Source organism: Saccopteryx bilineata, chromosome 12, assembly GCF_036850765.1.
Source record: "Saccopteryx bilineata isolate mSacBil1 chromosome 12, mSacBil1_pri_phased_curated, whole genome shotgun sequence".
NCBI lineage: Eukaryota > Metazoa > Chordata > Mammalia > Chiroptera > Emballonuridae > Saccopteryx > Saccopteryx bilineata.
Genome location: NC_089501.1, coordinates 43,936,139 through 43,963,043, shown reverse-complemented (window position 1 = coordinate 43,963,043; position 26,905 = coordinate 43,936,139). Strand labels below are relative to the sequence as shown.

The 26,905-nt window shown below is 48.7% G+C and overlaps 2 protein-coding genes and 1 long non-coding RNA gene across 3 annotated transcripts in view; 2 read left to right on the top strand and 1 right to left on the bottom strand.

Moving 5' to 3' along the window:
- The window catches only part of LOC136316111 (hereditary hemochromatosis protein homolog), a 41,578-nt gene extending 28,220 nt beyond the window's left edge, over positions 1 to 13,358 (top strand). The window contains 5 exon segments of the mRNA XM_066247894.1: positions 10,606 to 10,866; positions 11,117 to 11,392; positions 11,828 to 11,971; positions 12,255 to 12,389; positions 12,776 to 13,358. Of these exon segments, the coding sequence (XP_066103991.1) occupies positions 10,606 to 10,866; positions 11,117 to 11,392; positions 11,828 to 11,971; positions 12,255 to 12,389; positions 12,776 to 12,927 (968 nt within the window). The 3' untranslated portion in view covers positions 12,928 to 13,358.
- Positions 1 to 26,905, top strand: part of ULBP3 (UL16 binding protein 3) — a 127,459-nt gene that overhangs the window by 52,485 nt on the left and 48,069 nt on the right. The window lies entirely within an intron of this gene.
- Positions 1,995 to 11,169, bottom strand: LOC136316114 (uncharacterized). Its single transcript, XR_010727650.1, has 3 exons — positions 11,035 to 11,169; positions 8,963 to 9,100; positions 1,995 to 3,862 (listed from the first exon to the last, which is right to left on the bottom strand). It is a non-coding gene; the product is annotated as an uncharacterized lncRNA (long non-coding RNA).

Below are 26,905 nucleotides of genomic sequence, written 5' to 3'. Positions count from 1 at the left end.
GATTCAGATCTAGACAAAGACTTTTATTTTTCATTTCCTTTTCAGCATCTACATTAGGTGCGTGAACGATGTAATCTCAGCAACTCTCTCTTTCCTAACTTAGCTTATCCTAGTCTTCGGGAGGGCAGCAGGGACTGTGGGGTGAAGGTGGGTGTGGAGGAGAGGACAGTCCCCTGCCTGTTGGAGATTGTAACCTTGTTTAAGAATAAGGCGACGTGAGCCTCAGAGGGTTCCTCCTGCTCCTTCACTGAGCCTTCCCCTGACAAAATGTAAGAGCCCCCTAGCAGAGTAAGCTAGACCCGGGGGAGGGGGCAGGCTCAGCCCTGGGCACAAGGAAGCCTCACTGTCCTAGAGCTGTGGGAAGGGCCAGAAGCTGTAACAAGGTTCAGGCTTTCTTCTGCTTTAAACCAGACCTTCAGGTGATAAGTGAGCTTCGTAAGATATGGCTGAATTCACCAGGGACAGTGCGTTGAGGGCCCACGTGGTGGGTGGTGTTCTGGCAGCAGGAATGCAGTGAATGTATATATTACCCAGACTCTGGTGGGTTCAGAGGACCTGTCACGGGTAGGCCACCACATCCACAAGGCTGCGGTCACAGGAGTCTGGCTTGACCCTGGTGGAAGGTGACTGAGAAGGCCTTCACTGCCCCAACCAAGCAGGCTGAGGCCTGGGCTGCATGCCCACCTGCAAAATGTCTTGGGGAGTGAGAGGAAGACAGACCCGTTCTGGAACTAGGTTTCAGTGGTGACCTAGTTAAAGGAGGCTGGGCCTTCATGCACACCTGAGGGTCTCTGATTCACCCAGCTTCTATCTTGCTTGCTGACTGTGCCCACTGTTAAAGGCTACCTGTCTGAACAGGAACAGGGCAGGGTTCCACTGCTGATAAATATGGTTTCCCAAAACTGAGATGAACAGAGCTGAGGGGCAGGGTTAGCCCAGGGAAGAGTGAGTGAGATTAAGGAGTAAAAGCAGGCTCCATATTTGTCTCTCTGTCCTGTCTCATAGGTCTTCCTGTCCCGGGGAGGACCAGCACCTGAGATAAATACAGTATCCTGTGCCAGCACCTGAGATAAATAAAGTATCTGTGCCCATACCTGAGATAAATACAGTATCCTCTGCCAGCACCTGAGATAAATACAGTATCTGTGCCCACACCTGGATAAATACAGTATCCTGTGCCCGCACTTGAGATAAATACAGAATCCTTTGCCCAGCTGCACTGGACCTTTACCTTACAGAGTACACAACAATGAATTCAAAATTGCCAAATGCTTAATTGTAAGATTTAAAGCTATAAAACTCTTAGAAGGAAATATAGGGGAAACACAACATTCCACTAAACAATGATTTACAGATATTGATCGACTTACGACCTATGCAATTTACAACTATTCGACTTTACGACCACAATCGCTAGCCACAACTACACCGCGTCTGGCAGCGCAAGTGTTGCCCAGCTGGGTGTATGACAAGGGACCAGCTTCTGGCAGTACTACCATCTCCGCGTGCACCATTTCAACTGTTATCCCAGACTCGGTACAGCACTTTGTGTTTTGTGTCTTGGATATTTTTCATCAAACCTCTCCCAAGTTGTCTATCAAGAGGAAATTGTCTTTGTCTATGCCTCAGCCTGCCAAGAAGGAAAGAAAGGTCATCGATCTTGACACAAAAATGAGCGCAGGCTCATCCGACTTGAGCATGGATTCAGCAGCTTGAGTGCAGGGGTGCTGGCTTGAGCATGGGATCATAGACATGACCCCATGGTCGCTGGATTGAGCCCAAGGTCACTGGCTTAAGCAAGGGGCCACTCGCTGTGCTGTAACCCCCTGGTCAAGGCACATATGAGAAAGCAATCAATGAACAAGAACAATGAAGGAGGTAAGAAAGTGAATGTGATCGCACATGTTTATGAAAAAACCAACTCCAGTAACCCCACCTGCTGCCTCAGATGATGACATCAACAATCCGCAGCCAAGAACCAGTGGCCAATAAAATGTTTCGTACATGTTTATATATTTTGATATGTTTTGCAATTGGGAAAATGTTTCCTATGGTATATTTTACACCTGTATTTTATATTTTTGTATGTTTTGCAAATATTAAACCAGTTGTACTGGTAATGCAGTGTTTTACTTAAACCTGACAAATGTAGAAATAAGAAACAAAATAGTGTAGAGATGATACAAATGGCATAAAATGAACAAAGAATATTATGATATATAACAATAATGAAAGCAAATTATGATAAAATACAACTTAAAGATTTTTATAACATCATGTCATAGTACTGTACATATAGCCTACTCAATTTATGACCGAACCATGTTACGACCGGTCTGCCAGAACCAATCGTGGTCATAAGTCGAGCACTAGCTGTATTGAATATGACCCCAAAGGCACAGGTAATAACAGGAAAAAGAGATAAAATATACTTCATGGAAAATTTTAAATTCTGTACATCAAAGACAGTATCAATAGAGTAAAAAGGCAGCCCATAAGAGATAACATTTGCAAATCATATGTCTGTTACGGGTTTAATATCTAAATTATTTAGAGAATTTTAAACTCAACAGCAAAAACACAAACTACCAGGTTCAAATATGGGCAAAGGACTTGAACAGACATTTCTCCAAAGAAGATATACAAATGGCCAATAAGCACATGAAAAGAATATCAACATTACTAATCATTAAGAAAATGCAAATCAAAACTACAATGAGATACCATTTACACCTATTAGGATGGCTCCTTTAAAAAACAATAATAAGTTTAATGAAGTTGTGGAATTTAGTGAACTTTGGTCACAGTTGACGAGAATGCAAAATGCTACAGTTGCTAAGGAAAACCGTATTAAAATTCCTCAAAATAGTAAAACTACAATTGCTGATCCAGCAATCAGACTTCTAGGTATACATCCAAAAGAAGTAAAAGCAGGGTCTTAAAGAGATATTTGTACAACCGTATCCATGGCAGCATTTTTCATAATTACTAAAACGTGGAAACAACCCAAGCATTGACAGACGAATGAAGAGCATAACGTGGTACATACATACAGTGGATTATTATTCAGCTTAAAAAGGAAGGAAATTCTGCAATATGCTTCAACATGGATGAACCTTGAGGACATTGTGCTAAGTGAAATAAGCCAGTCACAAAAAGAGAATACTGTACGACTCCACTTCTATGAGATACTCAGAGTAGTCAAATCATAGAGTCAGAGAGTAGGATGGCGGTTGCCAGGTGCAGATGGAAGTAGGAAATGGTGAGTTATTGTTTAATGGTACACAGTTACAGTTTGACAAGAGAGGTGGTATTCAAAGTGAATTTTGTTTTTCTGTCCCCCCCCCCTTTATTTTGCGAATAATTGTATTGTGAATACTTGGGAAACTGTACTGTGGGAAATAATTCCTCAATTTGAGGATGACATATGTGGGTTAGTCAGTGCTAGAGGGCGTGTTGACACTGGTCACACCCACCTAGTTTAGGCATATATATATACACAGGCCGAGCTTAATCTTGTCAGTTGAGTTCAGCAAGAATGTTTCAAATATCTCCCACTTCTTCTCTTCTGCCTCCATTGCTTCTCTTCCAGCCTGGACAACATGGGCTGGTGAGTGTGCTGGGATCTGGACTCTTAGCTGAGGGGTGGGTAGAGAAAAGGGGATCCTCATCATGGTATCAGGCAAGTGAGTGACTGCCCAGGTGCTCTTAAGAACAGGTGAGGGTGTAGCATAGCTGGCTGTCTCCCCTGGGTGTTCACTCCACCCAGTTGACAAGGGATTTGAACCTAAGGCACAGCTCCTGCTCTATGCTTATCAGCGGCAGCTCCCCTCTCTTGCCACAGACCATCTTCTCCCGGAACCTGTGTGGAGATGGGAAACAAATTATAAATCTGTCTTATGATGTCACTCTGTCCTTTCTGTTCCAATTCCTGTCTATTCTGCTAGATTTTTTCCCAGGACAGATCCTGTCTTGTATTTTTGTACATCAGACTACAAAAAAGTCACTAAAAATGTCTGTCAGATAGTTGACCTGTGGTTGCACCATAAATAAAGTGTCAACCTGGAATGCCGAGGTTGCCGGTTTGTAGCCCTGGGCTTGTCCGGTCAAGGCACATATGGGAGTCGATGATTCCTGTTCTCTCCTCCATTCTCTTTCTCTCTCCCTCTCTCTTTTTTCTCTCTCTCATCTCTAAAATGAATGAAGTCTTTTTAAAAATTAAAAAATAAGAACATTTATCAGATGAATCTTTCTGGTAACAGTATGTGCACACAGGGGGTTCGTGGTGGCATCAGAGTATTTTACTGCCTCAGATAATTAAAGGGGAGACTGGGCTAAGGATGTGGAATGGGGGTGGGGGCAGAGATGGAGACACAGCCTCAACAGCCAAGCCCCTCAGACAGAGTCCCCAGGCCACACCTGCATTTTTACCCACAGACACTGACACTCTTTGCCTTGACCATACTCTCAAATGGCAGTTCAGACCTGAAGAGCTCTGGTGTGAAGTCCAGTACTCAGTGGATAAAGAGACTTTTGTTCAGTGTGACAGTGAGAGCAACAAAGTCAAACCTTTGTGTCCCCTGAGAGCTAAGATCAAGGACACCAGAGCACGGACACAATTGACCCAAATGCTGGGAGAAATGGAGCAAGAGCTCAGGATGATCCTGCCTGGCATCAAACTGAAGAAAACAAGACCAAGGGTAAGTGAGGGATGGGGGTGTGGGGTGCAGACAGTGAGCAGGAGGGGGAAGGAGTGGGCTCAGGCAGCGCAGGGACTTTGTGGAGGGAACTGAGCCCTGGTCCAACCTCAGAGACACGGTCGACCTGATGGCCAGAAAGGGCAAGTCGTACAGAGAGAAAAACAGGCACTTAAATGTGCAGAGACCCTGACCTATGGGAGGTGGCGGGCTCTCAGAGGCAGGGTGACCTCTCTGTGTGTGGATGTTCAGGTCCACCCACCCTGCGGGCCCAGCTGTGCTGTTAGTGTGGGCAGAATGACACAATGGTGAATCCTGGGAGTGCAGCTTCAACAGAAAGCCCGCCCTCCTCTCTAAGACGAACTGAACAATCATGGGTCTTGGAGCTGGAAGTACATTGGAAGACCCGGAAGTATTTAACAAGCTGTATTTCCGGGAGAGTGGAGACTGCAGTCCCTAGCGGAACAGGTTCCTAGAGTGCCCGGAGAAAGTGTGGGAGCCCACAGGTAACTGGGCAGGGTGCGGAGGTGTGATTGCTCTCTATAAGCGTCTAGTGCCTTCCCTGTGTGCGTGTGGGTGGGAGTTTAATGGAAAAATAAGTGGATAAATTGACGAGTTATTTCTCAGTGAACTTCCTGTCAGTGTTAGCCATTGGGTTTCCCATCACCCTGCTTTCCCGTGTCACCTCCTTCTCCACAGGAACCCATTCCCCAATTAACAAATGGTCCAGTCACCCTGGTCTGTTCTGTAAACTCTCCGCTGCTCCTTCCTTGTGTTACTTAATATTGTAACAAAGAGCTACAGAGATGCAGTGTCCACAGCAGGAGTACAGCAAAATTGATTTAACCAGCCTTCTATTGTAGGTTTAGGGTCTTTCCAGCTATTGCTTTTGCAAAAAATTCTGCAATGACCATCTATACAAACATTACTTTAAAATTTTAAGACCGTATTTGCAGAATAAGTTTTTAAAGGTAGAACTGCTGAGGAAATGAATGCTTTAAATTTAACAGGTTCAAAAACTTTAAAATTGACCCAATATACCCTGGCAAGTAGACTCAGTGGTAGAACGTCAGCCCGGCTTGTGGATGTCCCAGATTAAATTCTAGTCAAGGCACAGAGTAGAAGCGACCATATGCATCTCCACCCTGCCCCCTCCCCCTTCTCTCTCTCTACTTCCCCTCCCACAAGCACGGTTCAACTGGTTCAAGCACATCAACCCCGGTGCTGAGGATGGCTCCAATGGAGCTTCCCCTCAAGCACTAAAAATAGCTCAGTTGCCAAGCAACATCCATGGATGGGCAGAGCATCACAGCCATAGGAGGCTTGCCAGGTGATTCTGGTCCAAACAGGTATGAAAGTCTGTCTCTCTGTCTCCCCTCCTCTCATAAAAAAAAATTTTTGACCAAATATACAATGTGAGTCCTCACCTTGGCAGCATATGGAGGTTCTTTATTTTACTTTTTTCTATGTTTTACTATACAAACTATTTCATTTATTTATTTAATTGTTTGTTTGATTGAATTTATTGAATGACATTGGTTTATAAAATTACTTAGGCTTCGGACACACCCTACAGAGGTTCTATACCTGGCTATAGTAAAAACTGGTTCTGGAGGATATTGTGACAATGTGCATGAGAAACCTTAAAAATGTCCAAGTCTAACCTAGAGAGCTGTAGAACAACAGATTTCTATAATTTATGAGAACTTGTGTTGTGAGAACTTGTTATAACAGCAAGGGAAAACTATACAAACATCATCAAAGGTGACCAGACAACAGAAGTGGACAAAAGCAACTCTAAATTTCAAAAGGTAGATTTTGTAAAACTCTTACCTAAAATCAATCTAGGCCAAGGTCTGAGAAATAGCAATTAAGGGCCTATTTGGAGAACTTGGGCAGAAAAGCTGTGTTCATAGGGCAGTAGACCACATAATGTACTAAATTCTCCCTGCGCTAGTACCCATTTGCAAAAATTGGTCTTATAAAGTGACAAGTATGAAATTACAGCATACCTAAGTCCAAGGGCTCTGACAGCCTCTCTTGCCATGTCTGTGGAAGAGATGGAGAAGTCTGGCTGGGTTAGGACACTTGGGTGGATTCATAACCTAATACTCATAGGCACAGGGATCATGTGAATGAAGCAACGGGCCCACAGGGTAGGCATCATGAGGGTCCCCAAGGCTCTGTCCTCCACCAGCATAGCCTATACTTTCAGTCCAGTTCTTGGACGAACACAGAAGACAGGGTTGTCAGTTTGTAGATGACAAATGCTGGACAGGGTGGAAAGCATGTCAGATGTGAGAATGCGGATTGGGAGGCTTCAAGGCGTGGTGGACCAGAACTGAGGGCAGACAGCAGTGCCCTGCTCTGGAGCCTACGCCACGGGCTGGTCATGGACCCAGTGCTCTAATGCTTTGTTTCCCTTATCCTCACCACAGCCATGGGAGTAGGTCATGCCACTGTTTCTGTGTTAGAGGTGAGCGCTCTGGGGCTCAGAGAGGGGAGGTGGCTCTCCTCAAAGTCACAGGGCCGGGAGGCGCTGGCACTGGTGCTGCTGTGGTGCCCTTAGCACAGTGCTGCGTTCAGCAGGCTGCACGCCTGCGCGATAGAACTGCGGTTCTTAAACACTGAAGGGGGCGGGGTTAGGCTGCTGGGACAGATGCCAGGAAAACTAACTAAGACCAACACTTGGGAGCTACATACCCTGTTTCCCCAAAAATAAGACATCCCCCAAATAAGACCTAGTGCAATTTTTTTCAAGCTTAGAAATATAAGGTCTCCCCTGAAAATAAGACCTAGTGCATCTTTAGGAGCAAAAATTAATGACACTGTCTTACTTTCAGAGAAACAGGGTAGATTGTTGTACATGGAAATAGTCCCAAGAAATTCTTGGTGGAATTCAGAGTTTGGCTGGTTATGCGGATGTTTGTGATCACATGACTACAGTATATGAATAAATGTTGATTTTTTTTGTTCAACAATAAATGTGAATTCTTGTTCATGGAAAAATAAGACATCCCCTGAAAGTAAGTCCTAGTGTGTCTTTAGGAACAAAAATTAATATAAGACACTGTTTTATTTTCAGGGAAACATGGTAACAATTAAAACTGATATAAGGGCCTGACCAGGCAGTGGCACAGTGGATAGAGCATCAGACAGGGATGGGAGGACCCAGGTTTGAAGCCCCGAGGTCACCGGCTTGAGCATGGTCTCATCTAGTTTGAGCAAGGCTCACCAGCTTGAGTGCAAGGTCGCTGGCTTGAGCAAGGTGTCACTTGGTATGCTGTAGTCCCCCGGTCAAGGCAAGTATGAGAAAGCAATCAATGAACAACTAAAGAGACTAAGGAGCTGCAACAAAGAAGTGATGATTCTCATCTCCCTCCCTTCCTGTGTATCTGTCCCTATCTGTCCCTCTCTCTGTCTCTCTCAGTGTGGCTGTCACAAAAAATAAAATAAAATAAACTGAGGTAAGGTAAACAATTCAAGAGCTTCCCAAGCATGGAAGCACTTTGACGAGTGACGTGTTGCACTCCTAGCCTCTGTGACACGGGGAGGTCTGTACATACTGTGTGAGTTCATTGTTAGTCAGTCAGTGTTTGTGCAGCGCTCGGAGCAGGTCCTAGAGACCTAGCACCAAACTTATAAAGTTTATTTGTTTCTTAAATTTGAAATCAAACTGAGTGGAAGTGTTCAAGCACATGCTGGCCTGGCCTCAGCAAAGGTAGAGGCAGCCTGTCAGGACGTCCCAGCTCCCTCCCATCCCACCTCTCCCAGCTGATCCCGGGGAGGGAGGGAGGGAAGGAACGCAGTGTCCACAGTGCTGCTGGCAGCTGACGAGGGTCACTGCCCGGCGCACGTGGAAGCCAAGACTAAGGCCCCAGCTTCTGAGAACAGAAAGGAGCTCCACTGGTGCATCAAGTGCAAGAAGACAGGAGGCAAGGCTTCTCACTGTGCTCCTGACCCAGGATTTGGGTTGAACTTTAAAAGGGTAGCAGTGGAGGGTTTACGAGTGTGACTTGGGACGGGTGCTTCCCAAGTGCTCTTGCTAAATGGTGTGACCAAGCTTTAATTTCTGTTTCTGGGTCCTGCTGGAAACAGGCTAAGACTGGGCTGTGCAGTTATGTTTGTACCTCATCATGTCGGCACCTCAATAACTGGACCTGCTGGGCCTGACCAGGAGGTGGCACAGCGAATAGAGCGTTGGCCTGGGATGCTGAGGACCCAGGTTTGAAACCCCAAGGTCCTCAGCTTGAGCGTGGGCTCACCTGCTTGACTGTGGGGTCGCTGGCTTGAGTGTGGCCTCATAGACATGACCCCATGTTCGCTGGCTTGAAGCCCATGGTCACTTGCTTGAGCCCAAGGTCACTGGCTTGCACAAGGACTCACTTGCTCTGCTGGAGCCCCTAGTCAAGGTACATATGAGAAAGCAATCAATGAACAGCTAAGGTGCTGCAATAAAGAATTGATGCTTCTCATCCCCTCCCTTCCTGTCTGTCTGTCTCTCTCATGCCAAAAAAAAAAAAAGCAAACGAACAAACCCTGGACCTGTTGGGCCACAAGACCAAGCTAGTCTCATCAGACTCTATCTTCCGTGACTGACAGTCGCTGGTCTAATTTCTGTGCCTTGGTGCAAGTGAGGTGAGGTAAACTCCGGCTCTGCAGCTGGAGGGCAGGAAACTCTAGACTCTGAGAGAAGCGTGGATCCTGTGTGCGGAGAGAGGTGGAAATTGCAGACCACCTGGTCCCGGTGGAGAAGTAGCAACGGGCAGACCAGCTGCCCCGGGAGCTGAGGGTTCTGTGCCATTGGGACCAGGCCCTGCTCCAGGCCCAGCTGCCCTTCCTGCCTCACTGTGAGACGTCTCACCTGCTTAGGCACAGTGGCCCCTGTGGGTTTGGGCTGAGGGAGGCGAGTGTGGAGAAAACACGGCTACATGGATGGCAACATGGGAAGAACAGGGAGGGAAAGGAGAGGGCTTGGTGGTGGGAGGTGGAGAGAGAGGAGCTCACATGACTTCCAACAGCCCTGCTCACTCCAAAGGGTTTGAGGAGATGAGCACACTCTCTTTTCTGCCCCTGTATTTCTTTAGTAAAAAAACTGTTTTGTGGAATTTGCAGACTGCACCCTGGTTAGAAGGTGTCTCCAGTGTTTTAATGAGGCAGGTGAATGAGTCGGTCTGTACAGGGTGGAGTGAGCATATTGAACATAAATCCACTAGGGACCCTGTGCTATTTTTGCCATTTCAGCTCAGCAAGAATGTTGCAAGGATCTCCCACTTCATGTCTTTCCCATCTAATATTTCTGGTACAAGTCTGCGTGACATGGGCCGGTGAGTGTGCTGGAGACCTGGCTGAGGGGGAAGAGGTGAATGTGCTCTAAATGCGGCAAGTGGGTGGGAGCCTGTCCAGTTGCTCTTAAGGGTCCATGAGGGTGTGGCACAGCTGGGCTGACTGTCCCAGATGTTACCTATAGCCAGGTCACAGGGGACCCCAGCCTAAGGCATGCCACCTGGTACTGTGCTCACCTGTGGCAGCTCCTCCTCTGCTGGGTACCACCTCTTTCAAGAAGACTTTCCTGAATACCCAGGACCCAGAATGAATGGCATGTGTCCTATGATGTCATTCTACCGTTTCTGTTCTAATTCCTGTCTATTCAACTTGATTTTAAGTCCTGGGAGGGCAGACACTAACAATTTGGTAGATGTAACTAAAAAAATTTCATGTAAATCTTTTGGTAACAGTATGTACGCACAGGGGGTTCGTGGTGGCATCAGAGTATTTTACTGCCTCAGATAATTAAAGGAGAGACAGGACCCAGGGTGCAGAGATGGAGGGGCTGGATGAGACCCTCCCTCAGCATCAGGCCCTTCAGACGGAGTCCCCAGGCCACAACTATGTTTTGTCCTCACAGATGCTCACTCTCTCTGCCTCAACCTCACTGTCCTATCACAGTCTGGACCTGGACAGTCTTAGAACCAAGCTCAGGGCTCACTGGATGGAAAGCTTTTCCTTCAGTGTGACAGTGACAGCAACAAGGTCAGACCTCAGGGTTTCCTAGGAGAGAAGGTAAAGGCCACCAGAGCATGGACGGAATTGCCTCAAATGCTGGGAGAAATGGGCCAAGAGCTCAGGATGATCCTGCCTGACATCAAACTGGAGACCAGGACCAGGGGTAAGTGAGGGATGGGGGAGGGGAGGTGAGGACAGTGAGCAGGAGGGGGAAGGAGCGGGCACACCGGGGAGGGGCTTTGTGGAGGGAACTGAGCCCTCGTCCAACCTCAGAGACACGGTCGACCTCATGGCCAGAAAGGGCAAGTCATGCAGAGAGAAAAGCAGACACCTAAATGTGCAGAGACACCCCAACTTATGGGCGATGGCGGGGCTCTCAGAGGCAGGGTGACCTCCCTGTGTGTGGATTGCAGGTCCACCCACCTTGCAGGCCAAGCTGTGCTGTCAGCAGGAGGCAGGACGATACACTGGTGCATCCTGGGAGTTCAGCTTCAATGGACAGCCAGCCCTCCTCTTAGATACGATGCATAAGAAGTGGACAGTCATTGATCCTGCAGCCAGTGGGACCAAGGAGGACTGGGAGAAGAACAAGGAAGTATCAGAGTATTTCAGGAAGACCTCGATGGGAGACTGCAGTCACTGGCTGGGGGAGTTCCTAGAGCCCATGGAGAAAGTGCGGGAGCCCCCAGGTACTGAGCAGGGTGTGGAGGTGTGGTAGTTCTCTGTGAGGGGCTAGTGCCTTCCCTGTGTGGGTGTGAGTGTGTGTGAGTGTATGTGTGTGTGTGTGTGTGTGTGTGAGTGTGAGTGTGTGTGTGTGTGTGTGTGAGAGTGTGTATGTGATAGAAAATCTGACGGATGGATCCGCTGGCTGATTTCTCGGGGGACTTCCTGTCAGTGTCATTTATCGGACCCCCCGCCCCGCCCTCCTTTCCCACCGCACCTCCCTCAGCGCAGGAGCCTTTCCCCACTTAACCAACCACCCGCTCACCCTGGTCTATTGGATGGTCCCCAAATTTCTATGCATCATTGTGTCACCAAGACTTCTCTTCTTCCTCTGCTGTAGTTTTTTCTCAAGCAGCTCAAATGTCACCTCTTATGAAGTCTTCACCTCCTTCCCCGCACAGAATTAAGTACCCCTCTGGGTCCCCTGGGAGAGAAGGTAAATGCCACAAATGCACAGACGGAATTTCCCCAGACACAGGGAGAGAGGACGCGAGAGCACAGCATGAACCTGTCTGACGTCAGTCTGGAGAAGAACAGGACCAGGGGTACGTCATCCTAAAAACTGTCTGCCCACAGTAAGCGTGTCAAGTTCTCTGATAATCAGAGAGACACTGTCACCCTCAGTGGAATATGAGCTCCAAGAGGACAGGGCACAGCCCCTGTTCACCTTTATACCCAGGATGTGATGGAGTGGCTGTCACTTAACAAGCCAGTCGGTATGGGGTGACAGGTGCTGTCTGGGGAAACAGATGCTGAGGGCGGTGTAATTTTCAGTTTAACAAAGTTTTTGCTTTTTTTCACCTTCTTGTACAATCTTAAATGTTTCAGATACCCCGCAGCACTCAGCCTCCTTGTCAACTGGATGGATCATCGGTATTATTGCTTTCGCAGCGATTGTCACCATCATCATTGGTGCTGGTATCTATTTCGTCGAAAACTATAGGAGATCAGGCACCATGAAGGGTGAGCAGCAGGCCGGCCTCTGGCTCTGGGGCAGGATGTAGTCTGGTAGGGACTTGGGAGAGGAGAGCCACGGTCTCCCCCACAGGCCCCCTATCTGATCCAGCTCTCCACAGAAATGATGCGCTTTCTCAGTGCGGAGCCTCACCCCACAGCAGGGCTGGACCACTCTGCGGCTGCGCAGAGGCGGGTACAGGCAGCTCCGCGGGGCCCGGAGGGGAGGGGCACGCCAGGTGCTGCCCTGTGGGGCGGGGCTGAGAGCTGGAAGGCGCCAGGTGGGTGCTGTCTTGTCCCGGTTAAACTAGGGCTCCCCCAGACCTTGAAGAAAACATTCTTAGTTCTCTGAGGATAGCATGACTGACCTCAATAAGTTTCCTTTGTCATAACAGCTATTCCATCATCTGATGCTTCATCTCTGGATCATGACACAGTGGTAGAATTAAATGAAACCTTGATGACAGAAAGTGACGTTGATGACAATGACACAAGTCTGGCTGTAAATCATCGTATATGCAGAAGTGGTTTATCCAGAAACACATGAAGTGTCAATCTCAGAACATTTCACTTGCATGGGCGTCTGCCCTGGCTCCTCAGGGAACTGACAACGTCCTGCCGAGGTCGTTGTGAAGATTCTGCAAAAGTAAGATCTTCGCTCACAATGACGTAGGACCATTATCTTCATTCCCACACTCATTCCAGCAGACGCTCTGTGCCGGGGAAACTGGACAGCTCGTGGCACTTTTTTCTTTATTCTGTTAAGATTAAAACAATATATGTATCTTATTTTCTTCTTTAATGGTATATATTTTATGTCTTTGTATTTACTTTTATGAATAACTAAGTTAATGCTTTGGTGATAAAATTGCATATTTACAAATTCAAATGTTACACTCCTAACACCTCATCAGTACCAAAAATGTGACTTTATTTAAAAACAACTCTTTTCTAGGAATAAGTTAAAATAAAGTTAAGATAAATTGTCGGGAGCCGATCAACAACTGCTGGCTGACAAGGTCACAGCAGGAGAAGACCCACAACTGCTGGCTGACAAGGTCACAGCAGAAGAAGATCAAAAACTGCTGATTGACAAAGTCACAGCAGAGAAGACCAATGACTGCGGGGTGACAAAGTCACTGCAGTAAAGACCAAATGCTGTGGGGTGACAAAGTCACCACAAAGATAGGCACAACGATACTCCTCCCTTTGACTTTTTAAATTAATCTGGCCTTATATCCCCCCTTTTTCTGGGTGTGTGCTATTATTTGTGGCACAGGGATAATAGTACCGTGCTTTCCCTGTAGATTCGTAGTGATTTCTTTGGAAAGGAGACAGAGGGTGTGAGTACCACAGAAAAGCCTGTAAGCCCCTTGAACTGGGCTCATAGACATAAGAGGCTGGCTATGATATCCCTCGTAAAGGGTTGTTTGTAGGAGAATTCCTTCTTAATCATGTTAAAAAGAAGAATTTGTGACTTGTGAATGGTTAGGAGGCAGTGGCTGTGCACAGAGCACCCTTCGGCCTTCACTTAACGTTTTTTCCTCCCTAGCCTTTTCATGTGATAAGTAGAGAAACATTCCTTTCTTCTTTGATCTGCAAATAGTGGTATATTCTGAGAAGAATAGAGTCAGAACTTAACTAGTGTTTAAATATAATAAATAAGTAATATTTGACTAGACAATAGTATCTTAGGTAAGGTATAGTAATGTTTTACTAAGAGAATTGTCTTTTGACTAAAGGCAATTGCTAGGCTTTCTCAGTGAGATGTTTTCATGAGATTTAAAAATGTAGGGAAATCCATGGAATGTCTTGTGTTGCTGCTGGGCTATCTTGCAAGTGCACTCTGCATATCTTTGGGTGAAAGCTATTCTTGATGTTATGTTAATTTCTTTAGAGGCAAGCCTTTTAGAATCTTGTGAGAAAAAGTAGGACACTGCATAAACTCAAAGCCATTTACCTGAGCAAGTGGTGGTCCATTGTTAGTCGTCTGCTAAATCTCTCTCTGCCCCTTAACTCACTTTATAGTTAACTATTAGAACTAATACTCTAAAAGCTTTTACTGATGTTGTTATCGCTATTCAAGTTATTTTGTATTTTGAATGATTTGCTACCTGATTTGTGACTCATAGATGTAAACTGTTATCCGGAAACATGCAAACATAGTGAAACAAAAGCAATAATTAACACCATGTAATTGTAACTCGGTGTGCGTGTATAAAAAGGGGGCTATACTAGCATTTGGCAGAGATGCCTGGCAGTAAATGCTAACCGGAGAATAAAGAGAAAGAAAAGAATTCGGCTCTCTCACTCCATTTTCGCCGACGCCGTCTCCTCCTGTGGGACCCATGGATCCCCGCCGGGGCTGGACCCCGGCAATAAATGAAGGAGTGTTACAATTCAATAAAACAACTTAAATATTTTTAAATACAAGCTTCTGTTTTAGATAATGTCTAAATGAGCCGGAAGTGTTCTCTTGTCAGGAATATACTCAGTGATGCGCAGAATTCAATATAAATACATTCTAGTTTTTGTTTTAAGGTAAGACTCACACAAGAGTTTATTAAAAATTATTTTATTTCTAGGGCACAAATCTGTAGCAATACTTCAAACAGATACAACCGCTGTGATTGATTCGTGTCCTCCCAAAAGCTATGTTCAAGTCCTTACCGCTGTGTGACTGTGACCTTATTTGGAAGCAGGGTGTTTGCAGATGTAATTGAATTATGATGAGGTCATACTGGAAGAGGAGAGACCCTGAGTCAATGACTGGTGCCTTCATCGGAAGAGAGAACTTGGGCACATAAAAAAGTGAAAGCCATGTGAAGCAAAGACACACGGGCAGAATGCCACGTGATGGCAGAGGCAGACATTGGTGCCTAGCAACCCCAAGGATTGCTGGCCGCTGTTAGAAATGAGAAAGACACAAGACGGGTCCTGCCCCAGAGCCATAGAGGGACAAGCCCAGCTGACACCTTGACTCTGGACTTCTAGCCTCCAGGACTAGGAAAGAATACATTATTGTTGTGGTAAGCCATTGCACGTGCAGTAATTTTTTATGACAGGTGATTGAGGAGGACTTCATGGCCTGCACCACGCCGGCCGAGTACAGGCTGCGTTCCCGCTGGCACAGGGGATTGGAGAACAGGAGGAAGGCAGATCCCAGCTTTAGAAACCAGGTGTCAATGGTGAGGATTTAGAGGAGGCCGGGCCTTGTGGACACCCGGGCACAACCCCCGCAGCCAGCTTCTTTCTGGCACCTGAGCCTGCTGCTGACGGGCTGCGCACTGAGGCAGGAGCAGGGATGGCCCCCTGCTGAGTGCTGGTGCCAGCAGCCCAGGTGGGCAGAGGTGGAGGCGGGTGGGTCCAGGGGCGGGTATATCAGAGATGAGGTAACAATCGTGCCCTCCCACCCGCTTCCAGCTTGGGGAACCCTCTCCATTTCCCCACACTGGGAGGATCTGTCCCTGAGAAGAGAGGGATTTGTGTGCCTGTGACACCATCCAACTTTGCCACCTTTGGCATTGCATTTGCTGATGGGACAGAGGAGGGAGAAGAATGACTAAAGCCAAATGACAAATGGGAAATGGCTCCCAGGAAGTGGCTAAAATCAGGGGACTCTGGGCACAGGGCAGGCCCAGGATGATCTGACCCACTTTCCCTGAAATCTAGGACAAACCCATGTCTCCCCTGAGACCGAAGGCGGTTCCATGACTGGAGACCATGGCCCAAGTCACCAGACCTCCTCAGTGTCTGACAGTAGCTGCTTTGCCTGCTCTTTGGTCCCCATTTTGACACCAGAAAATGAAGAGACTTAGTGTGTTACACCCTAGAACTGTCCTGACGAGACTGTGCTAACAAGGCTTCCTGCTTCATCAACCATCCCACAGAGCTGTGGATCTCAGGGAAAGAATTCTTTCTAATCCCCCTGCCCAGGTAATGCCTCTCTTTGCTGGTGGTCCGCTCTAGACATTACCACATATGCATACGTCCATTAAAAGATATATTCAAGAATGTTCATGACAGCTTTAATAATAATAGCCCCAACCTGGAAAACTACAAATGTCCAGAGACGCATGGAAACATAGTTCGAGTCCTATGCATGTGAATACCTCACAGCCTTAAAAGGAATAAACCACACAGACATGTAATAACCTGGATGAATCGCACGTGTCCTATAAATTGTGTTAATCCATCTATATGAAGTCCAAGAGCAGGTAAGACTAGTTCATGATAGTTCAAGTTAGAATAGTAGTTGCTTCCAAAAGAAAAGGTGTGGGTGGAAATGGGGTTGAGGGGTCTCTGACATGTTAAATATATTCTTATCCTGATCTGTGCAGTGAATACACCTGTGTTTGTGCAGATTTATCAGATTGTGCTTAAACTCACCCTACTTGATATTAAAACTTATTTTAGTGTATACTAATTAAAACAGTGAGGTGTTGATACAGACACAGAGAGAATAGACCAATGAGACAGAAAAGAGAGCCTAAAGGAATCCTAGTACATCTAGAAATTTGACATCTATTAGAGGTGGCAGAAAATATCAGTGAAGGATATCTCATGATTAAGTGGCACAAGGATAATTGGTGAATCGTGTAACCAAAGGTAATTTCTACTTCATAAGATACACAAAACCTAATCCTGGTTCACGAAGGCATGGAAATCACTAAGGTCTTAAAGGTGGTTGCAAACAATGTCCTGGGGAATGTTGGGGACATTGGAGGGAAATGGTGGCACTGACAGGTAGATGACCAGGTTGGGAAGGAAGGGGGCGGGAGTGCAGGCAGAGAGCTCCCTGGTGCCTTCTCCCTGGGAAAAGGCAGTGACAGACACAGGCAGTTCCCACCCGTGCTCCCACCCATCTCCCCGCACCCATCACACCTCCCAACAGAATTCTAAGATACCCTCCAGTGCCTTGCCCTTGGATAATTCCCTCCTTCACATGTGGAGGAACCTGTGTATATGATGGGATTCATTCCCGTGAGCAGGTTATATTATTATATGGCGCAGCTGACTTTAAGAAAGGGATAGGATGTGTGTAAGCCTGACCTAACCAGGTGAGCCTCCTGACACAGAGAATCCTATGTAATATAAAGATAGGTCATGCCTGTATACCTGCCTTAAAAGCATGTTACCCTTACATACCATGGGTCAAATATATGGTGACAAAGGGGGCTAGGCTGCGGGTGGGGAGCCCACGAGGCACCATAGCCACAATTTTCAACCTTCGTCATCTCATGGCACACCCAAACTGATGACTAAAATTCGGCAGCACACCAAAACAAAATATTTTTTTTGCTGTTCCAACAAAAAAATATGGGTATAATTTTGGTTCATCCACACTAGATGGCTATTGCTGTGTTGGTTATGGTCTCTTTATTTGACAAGACAAGAGAAAAGAGGTCAGTGCTCCTGACTAAATAGTCAGATGTTGAATGTTTTAAAATTTATTGCTGCACACCAGTTGTAAATCGCTGCACTATATGGATAAAGTGGTAAAGAATTGTCCCCCTGACATTGATATAACTTATATGTTCTTCTATAAACTTACACGTGTTTATATGTCACCCAGTACATTTCTTAGGCCCTGGTCTCATGGTTCAGTTGGTGAGAGCATCATCCCAACATTCCGAGGCTGCAGGTTCGGGCACGAAAACTGTACTTCCCTTTCGTGAATAAAAAGTCATCCTGGGCGGCTGTGCTGTCTGCTCTTGGTCTGATCGTTGATAGTTAATCAAGTGCTGGTCTTGGCACAATTTTATGTAAGTCAGAAAGAATGGGGAGATGTCAGGACCTGTTGGATTAAAAGTGGACTGTCCTCTGAGCTGAAGAGATGAAGGCACAGTACCCTGACAGTCACCTCTGTCCTGCACACTCAGATGTCCAGCAGGGGATGCTCTGAGGCTGACACTCCTTCTAGGGAATAGCATGACCAGTGCACATAGTGGAGAGGTGAGTGGGGAAGGGGAGGAGAGAGGGCAGATGGGAAACAGTTTATACAAGAGGATTCCCTGTGTTTATGCAAAGAAACAAGTTGTGGTTTACCCCTAGGTCCAAGTGCATGCTCTAGGGGGAGCTGTCAAGCAGAGAGACAGGTGATAGAGAGATGGATATTCTCTCTGGGAATTCAGTGACTGCAGTGGGGCCTGACGTGGATGTCCGGGTTGGATTCCTGGTCAGGGCAGACAGGAGAAACACCCGTCTGCTTCTCCCCCTCTTGCTTCTCTCTCTCCATTTTCCCATCCTGCAGCCATGGCTCAATTGGAGCGAGTTGGCCTTGGGCACTGAGGAATGGCTCCATGGACTCCACCGCAGGTGCTGAGAAGAGCTCATTTGCTAAGCAACAGAGAAATGCCCCAGATGGGCAGAGCATCGCCCCCTAGTGGGCTTGCTGAGTGGATCCCTGTCAGGGCACATGTGGGAGTCTGTCTCTCTGCCTACCCTCCTCTCACTGAATAAAAACAAAACAAAAGCAACCAAACAAACAAAAAAACTAGATTAAGTTCTCTGGTCTGAATCCAGCTATCTTAATTCTCAATAGTTCTTTCTGTGACAGATTTCCAAATTAATTACTATGGATTTAAATAATATATAACTCTGTTTCCCTAGTAATTCTTGCTGCCTTTGGGTCTAATATCACTATGGCTACTCTAGCTATTCCTTGATTAGCATGTATCTGCATATTTTTCTATAATGATTTTATTTTAAAAATTTGTTCTTTTGTTGTATGTGTCTTTGTAAACATCATAACTAGAATAGAATTACTAATAAAATTTGGACTACATATCCTTCCTATCCCATTCACTCCCTGACACTGTCTCCACTGTAGGAGCCCTCCACCAACACCCTGTGTCCAGCAGCCCTGACCCACTGGCTGGCTCACACCATCGTGCCTCCTCGTCCTCTGCATAAGGTCCTCTCTGCCTGGAGCTCGCTTTCCCACTTACCAAGCAGACAGCCTGCAAAGCCCAACATGAACATCGCCTCCTGTCGGGCTTTGCCACCCTCTCCAGAAAGCATGACTCACCCTCCCGGGGACCCTCATCCTGAGTCCCTCTTCTGTAGTTTAATCCTTTATGTTAGACTCCTCCCCCTTTCTTCATGGTCTGACACCACATCCTGACTGAATCCAGATTGCTACCCTCACCTTGTCACCCTGTGAGCCCTCTCACCATAGAGTTGAGCAAACTGGACTAAGATCTCCTACTTCATACAGTTATCACTTAAATAGGACAAATTCTGAGTGACAAGGAGTGCACACTGCCACGAGCCTGTGGGTTAGAAGTCTGTGCCGAGACTTGGAGTTCTATTGATTTAGAGCTAGTGGAGCATTGAGCAGGGTCACTGAATTTTTGTGTAGAAGTGGGCATAGAAAATTCCAGCCTGATCCAGACTACATCTGTGCATCAGGGGCCATGTGACACATGGTGAGAACCAGAAGAAAGAGGTGGTGGTATTCTGACTTTGGGAGGATGGCTTCTGTACTGACTGTTTGGTGGGAAGAGACTCCCTTGCCAAGGGCTGGGAGGAGGCCTCCGGGTAGGAGGAGGTGAGCCTAACTGCTGAGGGGGCAGGGCTGTAGGGCCAGCAAGAGAGGAGGGCTCTGTGAGCAGTTTAGACACAGAAAGGAGAAGGCACTGTTCTGGGTAGGTTGTTGGGAAACAGCTAATGGTTCCTGGCTCAGCCTTGGGGAGGAGCTCCTGGCAGCCACCCTCCCTGGGAACCACCCTGAGGTGACCCTACGAGGTCTGTGAGGCTGAGGAGGCAGAGAACTGGTCACAGTGTTCCGGGGGTGGGGGGGAGAAAAGACAGAAGGATAAGGGGAGGAAGGCAGAAGGGAGTTGTGTGTGTGGGAGAGACGGAAATTTTTTAGTCTTTGAGGGAGGGGGAGAGGAGAATGAGAGAGCACCAGGGAGAGAGGGTTGAGGTGGGGACGCCCTTTGTGTGTGAGAGCCTTGGGGAGCTTTGTGGGGTGTGTGTGCGTGTGTGTGTGTCTGTGCGTGCGTGTGTCTGTGTGTCTGTGTGTGCGTCTGTGTGTCTGTGTGTGTGTCTGTGCGTGTGTGTGTAGTTTCTGCCCGAGTGCCCTGAAGCACGGGATGGAAGGCAGACGTGCAGTGCAGTGTGCAGGGGTGTGTGTGCGATGCACGTGGGGACCAGTGTGTGTGAGGCAGTGAGTGCAGGACACGTGGGACAGGAATCTCTGGAGATCAGGGTGGAAGCAGGTGGGAAAGTTTTGTGAGGAGGAATCGGGTAGGGGTGGGGAGGCCTGCGTTGAAGGAGTGTGCACATCAGTAGTGTGAGGGAGCAGGACGTGTGCACAGACGGAGACCAGTGTGTCCACAGAGGGTGCAGAGTGAGCGCGGCAGGCGTGCGGCCCGTGTCAGGGAGCCCGTCCGTGTGGTGGGGGAGGGAGTGTGCAGGGGTGAGGGGTGAGGAGAGCTGCTGCACAGCAGGGTTTAGTGGGTGATTGGTCCGTGTGAGGAAGCCGTGGAGGCACACGGGGAACAGAGGGACATGCATGTTTGAAGGGTGTGGGGTACAGAGTACGGGATGGAGAGTCGGGGTGACGTGTGATGGGTGTGACGTGTGCAGTGTGAGGGGCGCGTGTGTCTGACTGTGGAGGTCTAAGTGTGGGAAGGAAGGTGCATATGGGAAGCGTGGGGCCATTCTGGGTGACAATAGTGTGTCAGGTTGTAGCTAAAGAGATGCGAGTGGTGACCTGCTCCTCCTGCCTGTCTGGACCTTGGTCAGAGACGGCCTAGAATTACATGGAACCACAAGTGGGGAGGAACACGCTCTTACTGTTCTATTTTCCAGCTTACTTTCAGGAACCCCAGCAGGAATGACTGACCCCCACAGGGGCCCAGGGGTGCCCAGGACTCTGCTGTGACTGAGGCCCCACCCACGGCAGGGCTGACCTGGTTGTCCCTCAGTTTCCCTGCGTCCCCTTCCATCCTGCCCCTCCCACCAAGGCCAGAGGACGTGCACCATCTCCTTGCAAAGGGGGACAGGGCCCCAAACGCCCACTGGAGACCGGGATGTGATGTGTCTTGTGAGAGGAGGGGGTGGAGAGGGAGGGGCTGGAGGGGGTGTAGGTGTAGGAAGTTGAGGGAGGGCAGTGACCAGCGGGGGTGGGGCAGGGGGAGGTGACAGTTGGGAGTCGTGGAAAGAGGGTGGGGGCACAGGACCTAGGCAGGCCGGACAGGAGGCCTCCACCCCGCACTCTGCACGCAGCACTCTCTCCCTCCGCCTCTCCAGACCCGGGTCCCCACTCTACTTTTTCCTTCACTCCCCACTCCCAGGTCATCCCAGTGCTCTGGCCCCAGGATCACCTTCACCGCCCCCAGCCCAGGCGGAAAAAGCAGGAGAGAGGACAGGGATGGCCCAGACCAGGGGAAGGGGACAGTGAAGCCCTGGGGCCCAACCCTCAGACACTCACGGCCACCTTGTCCAGGAGGCCTCCGGGAGCAGCAGCAGCAAAGGCAGGAGAGCAGGATCTGCCCGCCCAGCTCAGGGGCTTCTGCGGGGCCTGGATCATTCCTCCTACTTAGACCTGGTCGCCTCTGTCTGGGAAACTACCGCAGGGGTGCCTCCTGCGATGGGTTCTTGGCCAAGAACCGCCCTACACCTAGATACACATCATATTTTCCTTCCACAGAATGCTTTATTTATTTACTTTTTTTCAGCTAGATTGCTAACAGCTAGAGCTCAGACAAGACTACACATTTTTTGGAAACCGCCCTGCATTTGGCGCCGTTCTCTCCACATAGGTGATGCCTGTCCCAAATACTTGTTAGATCTGCTGTACTGCCATCGTAGGACACTCCAAAAGTCCTCAGTAGCTTCAGGTGTCACCTCTTTGTTGGTACAGAACATCAGATGATTAAATGGAGGCATCAGTGACAACTGGGAGAAAGGACACTAAGACTGGGGACTCCCGCTCTGCTGGTCCTGACACTCAGATAATTGTCCCTGCTGTCACAGAGACGAGGATTCTGATGGCTCCCGTCATTACTCCATTGCCACAACAAACTACCATAGACTGGACGGCCTATAAACAACAGAAAGTCGTTCCCGCAGTTCTGAGTCTCTGGTGTCTGAGATCAGGCCTGGGCAGGGGTCTGGTGGGAGCCTGCGTCCTGGTGCTGTCTAGACGGTGGTCCCCTCACTGTGCCAGCACATGGCGGAAGGGGCCAGGGAACTTGGGGTCTTTTCTGTAAGGACTCTCACCCCATTTGTCACTCCTCATAGGCCCATGTTCAGATGCCATCACAGTGGGATTTGGGTTTAAACACACACATTGGTGGGGACACCAACCCCCCGTCTGCAGTGCTCCCCCTCCCTGCGATCCCCTGAGCTCCTCTCAGGGGCCCTTACTGCCCTCACCACAATCTCACTGTCAGTCTCAGCCCAGCCCTGGGGTGTGGGCTGGGCTCCACAGGGGCAATGGAGTCAGAGTCCTCCCTTCATTGTGACAGGGACAGCAACAGGTCCTAGCCTGGGTCCCCTGCAGGAGAAGGTAAGTACCACAATGGAGAGATCAGAGCCAACCCAACCCTGAGGGGGAAGTGGGGAAGGACTTAGGATCATCCTGAAGGACACTAAGCTGCAGAATTCGGCCAAGGGTTCCATGGGAAGCAAACCAGGGTCTGAAGACCATCAAACAAAGCACAGTGAAGTCGTTGAAAGGACAAGTGACTTTTGTTGTTCTGTGTAAACACTCAAGTGGCCTAAGCCCAGGGGTGAGGAAACCTAACTGTCAATGACAGCAAAATTTAGGGGACAGCAGGATTCTGAAATGTCCACAGCCACAAGAACATGATCTGCCCAGGGCATAGAAAGCATTAGCGCTCATCGGGACCTGAGGGCTCTGTCCCATGAGCTCCTGGAGGATGTCCGCGGGGCTGGGGGGGCACATCCTCCCACCTCTGAGTAAAGATGCTCTGTGAACTCAAAGCAGATGGACACACTGGTGGATGTTGGAAGTTCAGCCTTTATGGACAGATGTCTCTCGTCTTTGACTAGGTTAAAATCCTCTGGACATTGGAGAAAGCCTTAGGCAGATGGATTCAAGACAACTGAGAGTGACAGATGTAAGGTTGGTGGACAATGGGGGATGGTCACATGGGAAACTCAGACCTGGGAACTTTGGCTAGGACCGCCCACAACCAAGGGCGCCAAAGAAAACTTCCCAGGAGCCCTTTGGAAAAGAGCGACACCTCCGTCAGCCAGTTGGATTTCAGCATGTCATATTAGCTCGACCACCCTAGGGACCCTTTAAATATCTCCCGCATGCAACTTCTCTGAGCCCTGCCACCACCACCCCCCCCCCGAGACCAGAGAACCTCCTTGGGTGGGAAGCACTCTGTACTCAATAAAGCCTTTTATTATTCCACACTTCGTGGCTCTGGCCCCTTCCTTCTTTCTCGGCAGGGAAAAATACCTTACATTTTGGTACCCAAACCAGGGAGGAGTTGAAGTTCGCAAGGACCTCTCCTCTTCCCTTCCCCTCCAAGAAAGAACCAGGATCTCCGACCTTCCACCTATTTAGGCACACGGTGCGGTAAGTCTCCTGCCTCCAGCCTCCCCTCAGTTCTTTCCACCGAGACTTTCTGTCTGAAACCGTAGCTACGTCAGGGACCTCTTTCCGTCCTAGTGCGTGTGTGCCCGTGGAGACGTCCCGAGCACATCCACTTTACCTTATCCGTCCGTGGCCAGAGCTTGAGTTTTGGGACGCTGATACTCATCTCTGACCACTACGAGGACTGAGGGCGGCTGTGGGGGCACAGGAATCTCCTTCCCTAAAGATGAAGATACTGTTCTTCTTCCCCACTGTGGCCAGGCCACAGAACCCACTGAATTAGTCCCCTGAAGGGACTTTCGGTTTTAACACCCTCACCAATTTATCGCCAAAAAAGCTGGGAACTGGTTGGAGATCCCTCACATACATGGCTTCTAGTTATTTGTGCGTCCGTCCTTAATCTCTGTGCCATCTGTTCCACCATGCAGGCCCTTTTTCTGACCAGAGAAACCTCACCTAAAACCTCCACTCCTGATCTTTCCTTCTCTGTGGACTCCCAACTCTCTCCCCCTCCTGCTTGACCCCCGGGGGCGCCCCTCTGTCAGGATTTCTCTCTGGTCCCTCTGCAGATGTCTTTCGCTCGGGTCTCTTCCTTCCAAAAGCCCCCTCCACTCCCTTTGCAAAATCCTGTTTCTTATTCACCACTACCAGTCTCTTTTTCTCCTCCCCTGCTGGCCAGGGGCCCCTCCCTTCTCCACTGTGTTCTTAAGCCCCCTCCTCCTTCAGGCCATTCTCAGCCTGGCATTGGCCCTTACACTGGTTTGCAGGATGCCCAACCCCAATTTTCTTGCAGGAAGTTCTGGCCCTGTCCTTCCTGCTGTATCTGGGTGCCGGGTTCCCCATGAGCCCCTTTCCTCTTATTCTCAACACCCAAACCCTTATCCAGGACCTGTGAACATGGCATTTAAAATTTTTAATGGTCCCAACTGGTAGAGACAGGCCAAGCCTGTTCGCCAGGCCTGCATGCAGCAGAAGGTAACGCTCCAGACCCAGGCTCTTGTGGCAGCCCTGAGGCCAGCAGAGCAACAGGGGCAAGGCACAGGAAGTGCCCAACCCAAGTCCAAGTCACAAAGAGTAACCCCACCAGCAGCTTGCTTTAAGTTTGGCAAGCAGGGTCATTGGTCCTGGCAGGACCTCTGCCCACGGCTGCCCACTGAGCACTACCCTGACTGCAAACAGCCTGTTCACTGGCAGAGCGATTGCCCCTTTGAGCAACAGGCTTTTTCTCAGTGCCTCTATGTGGAGGACAAGCCACCTGAATGGGGAGGATGAGCCAGCCAGGTGGGTGCATCGCTCGAACTTCTAGGACATGGCCTGGACTCGGAGAACCCAGGGTATGCTGCAACTAGTGGATAAGTCCATCTCATTTCTTGTGGACACGGGGGCTACCTTCTCTGTTTTGCCATCACACTCCGGACCTCTAGTTCCCTCACAGGTCTTGGTATGGGAGTGCATGGGACCCCCCTTCCTTTCCCCTTTTTATGCTACTCCTGACATGCAGTTTTGCCTCAAGCTTGCCTCCTTACAGGACCACTGGCTGTCAGAACCACTGGGCTCCATCCATCTTCAGCTCACCAAAAGGCTGGACCCTGCAGATCCCCCTATTACTCCTCTTTTTTTTTTAAATCCTTACAGGACCACATCCGCAAAGTTTCTCCACTCACGGCCAAACAGATGTTCTTCCTGACCCCCCTCAAAACCACCACCAGCCAACTCCCCTCCCCACAATGCCACTAATCAGCAGGAAGTAGCCAGACAAATAAACGGCACCCCTATTCTATTTAACACAAAAAGTCAGAATGTAAGGTTGGTGGACAATGGGGGATGGTCACGTGGAAAACTCAGGCCCGGGAACTTTGGCTAGGACCGCCCACAACCAAGCGCACCAAAAGAAACTTCCCAGGAGCCCTTTGGAAAAGAGTGACACCTCCGTCAGCCAGTGAGATTTTACCACGTCATATTAGTTCCACCACCCTAAGGACCCTTTAAATCTCTCCCACATGGGTCACCCCTTGCAACTTCTCTGAGCCCTGCCCCCTGGGAACAGAGAACCTTGTCTGGCGGGAATCGCTGTACTCAGTAAAGCCTTTTATTATTCCACACTTCATGGCTCCAGCCCCTTCCTTCTTTCTAGGTGGGGAAAAATACCTTACAGCAGAGTCGACTGAAAGGACCGAAAGGGGGATTTCTTGGTGCTTTGGGAGAAAATTCTGGAGGTGACAGGAAACTGAGCAGGTGGGAAGGATATGGTGGCCCTCTTGACAAGAGATCTAAGCCTCTCGGAGATATTTAGGTGTGTGAGGGCAGGGGGAGGAAAAGAGAGAGAGAAAGACTATTATCCTGGTAGACTTTGCCAGGGGAATCAGTGACTGCCAAAGGAATTTCCCACACATGCGGCTTGTCCCACATCACTTCCTATCTATAAGCCCGATCTCCTACCCCAATAACCAACGGTCAGTTCACCCGGCGTTCCTGTGATCTAAGTGCACTGTTACATGTCTGGACATTTTATTCATCCTCACCCCTTTACCTAGAATTTCCTTACCCATTGGTACCTCTTAGTCCAGTTCTAGTAATCCTTCAAGACCGAGCTCAAATATCACTTCCTTTGAAGACTCTCCACCTCCTCCTTCCATGCTCTGAGAGCTCTGACCACAGAAAGAGGGCCCCATTGTCTTCAGTTATGTGTTTGTCTCCTCAAGTAGATCTATGCGCTCTGTGAGGATAGGGCCCACCCGTCCCCCACCTTTGTGCCCCAGAATATGGTCAGTGCCTATGCATGGTAGATGATCAGTAAATCTGGAGGGAATTAACTGATTTTATTAAACTGAAGACAGCAGGATCTGGGAACAACATCTCTGGATTCACACCTAGACAAGGACTTTTATTTTCTATTTCCTTTTCAGCATCTACATTAGGTGCATGAACAATGTACTCTCAG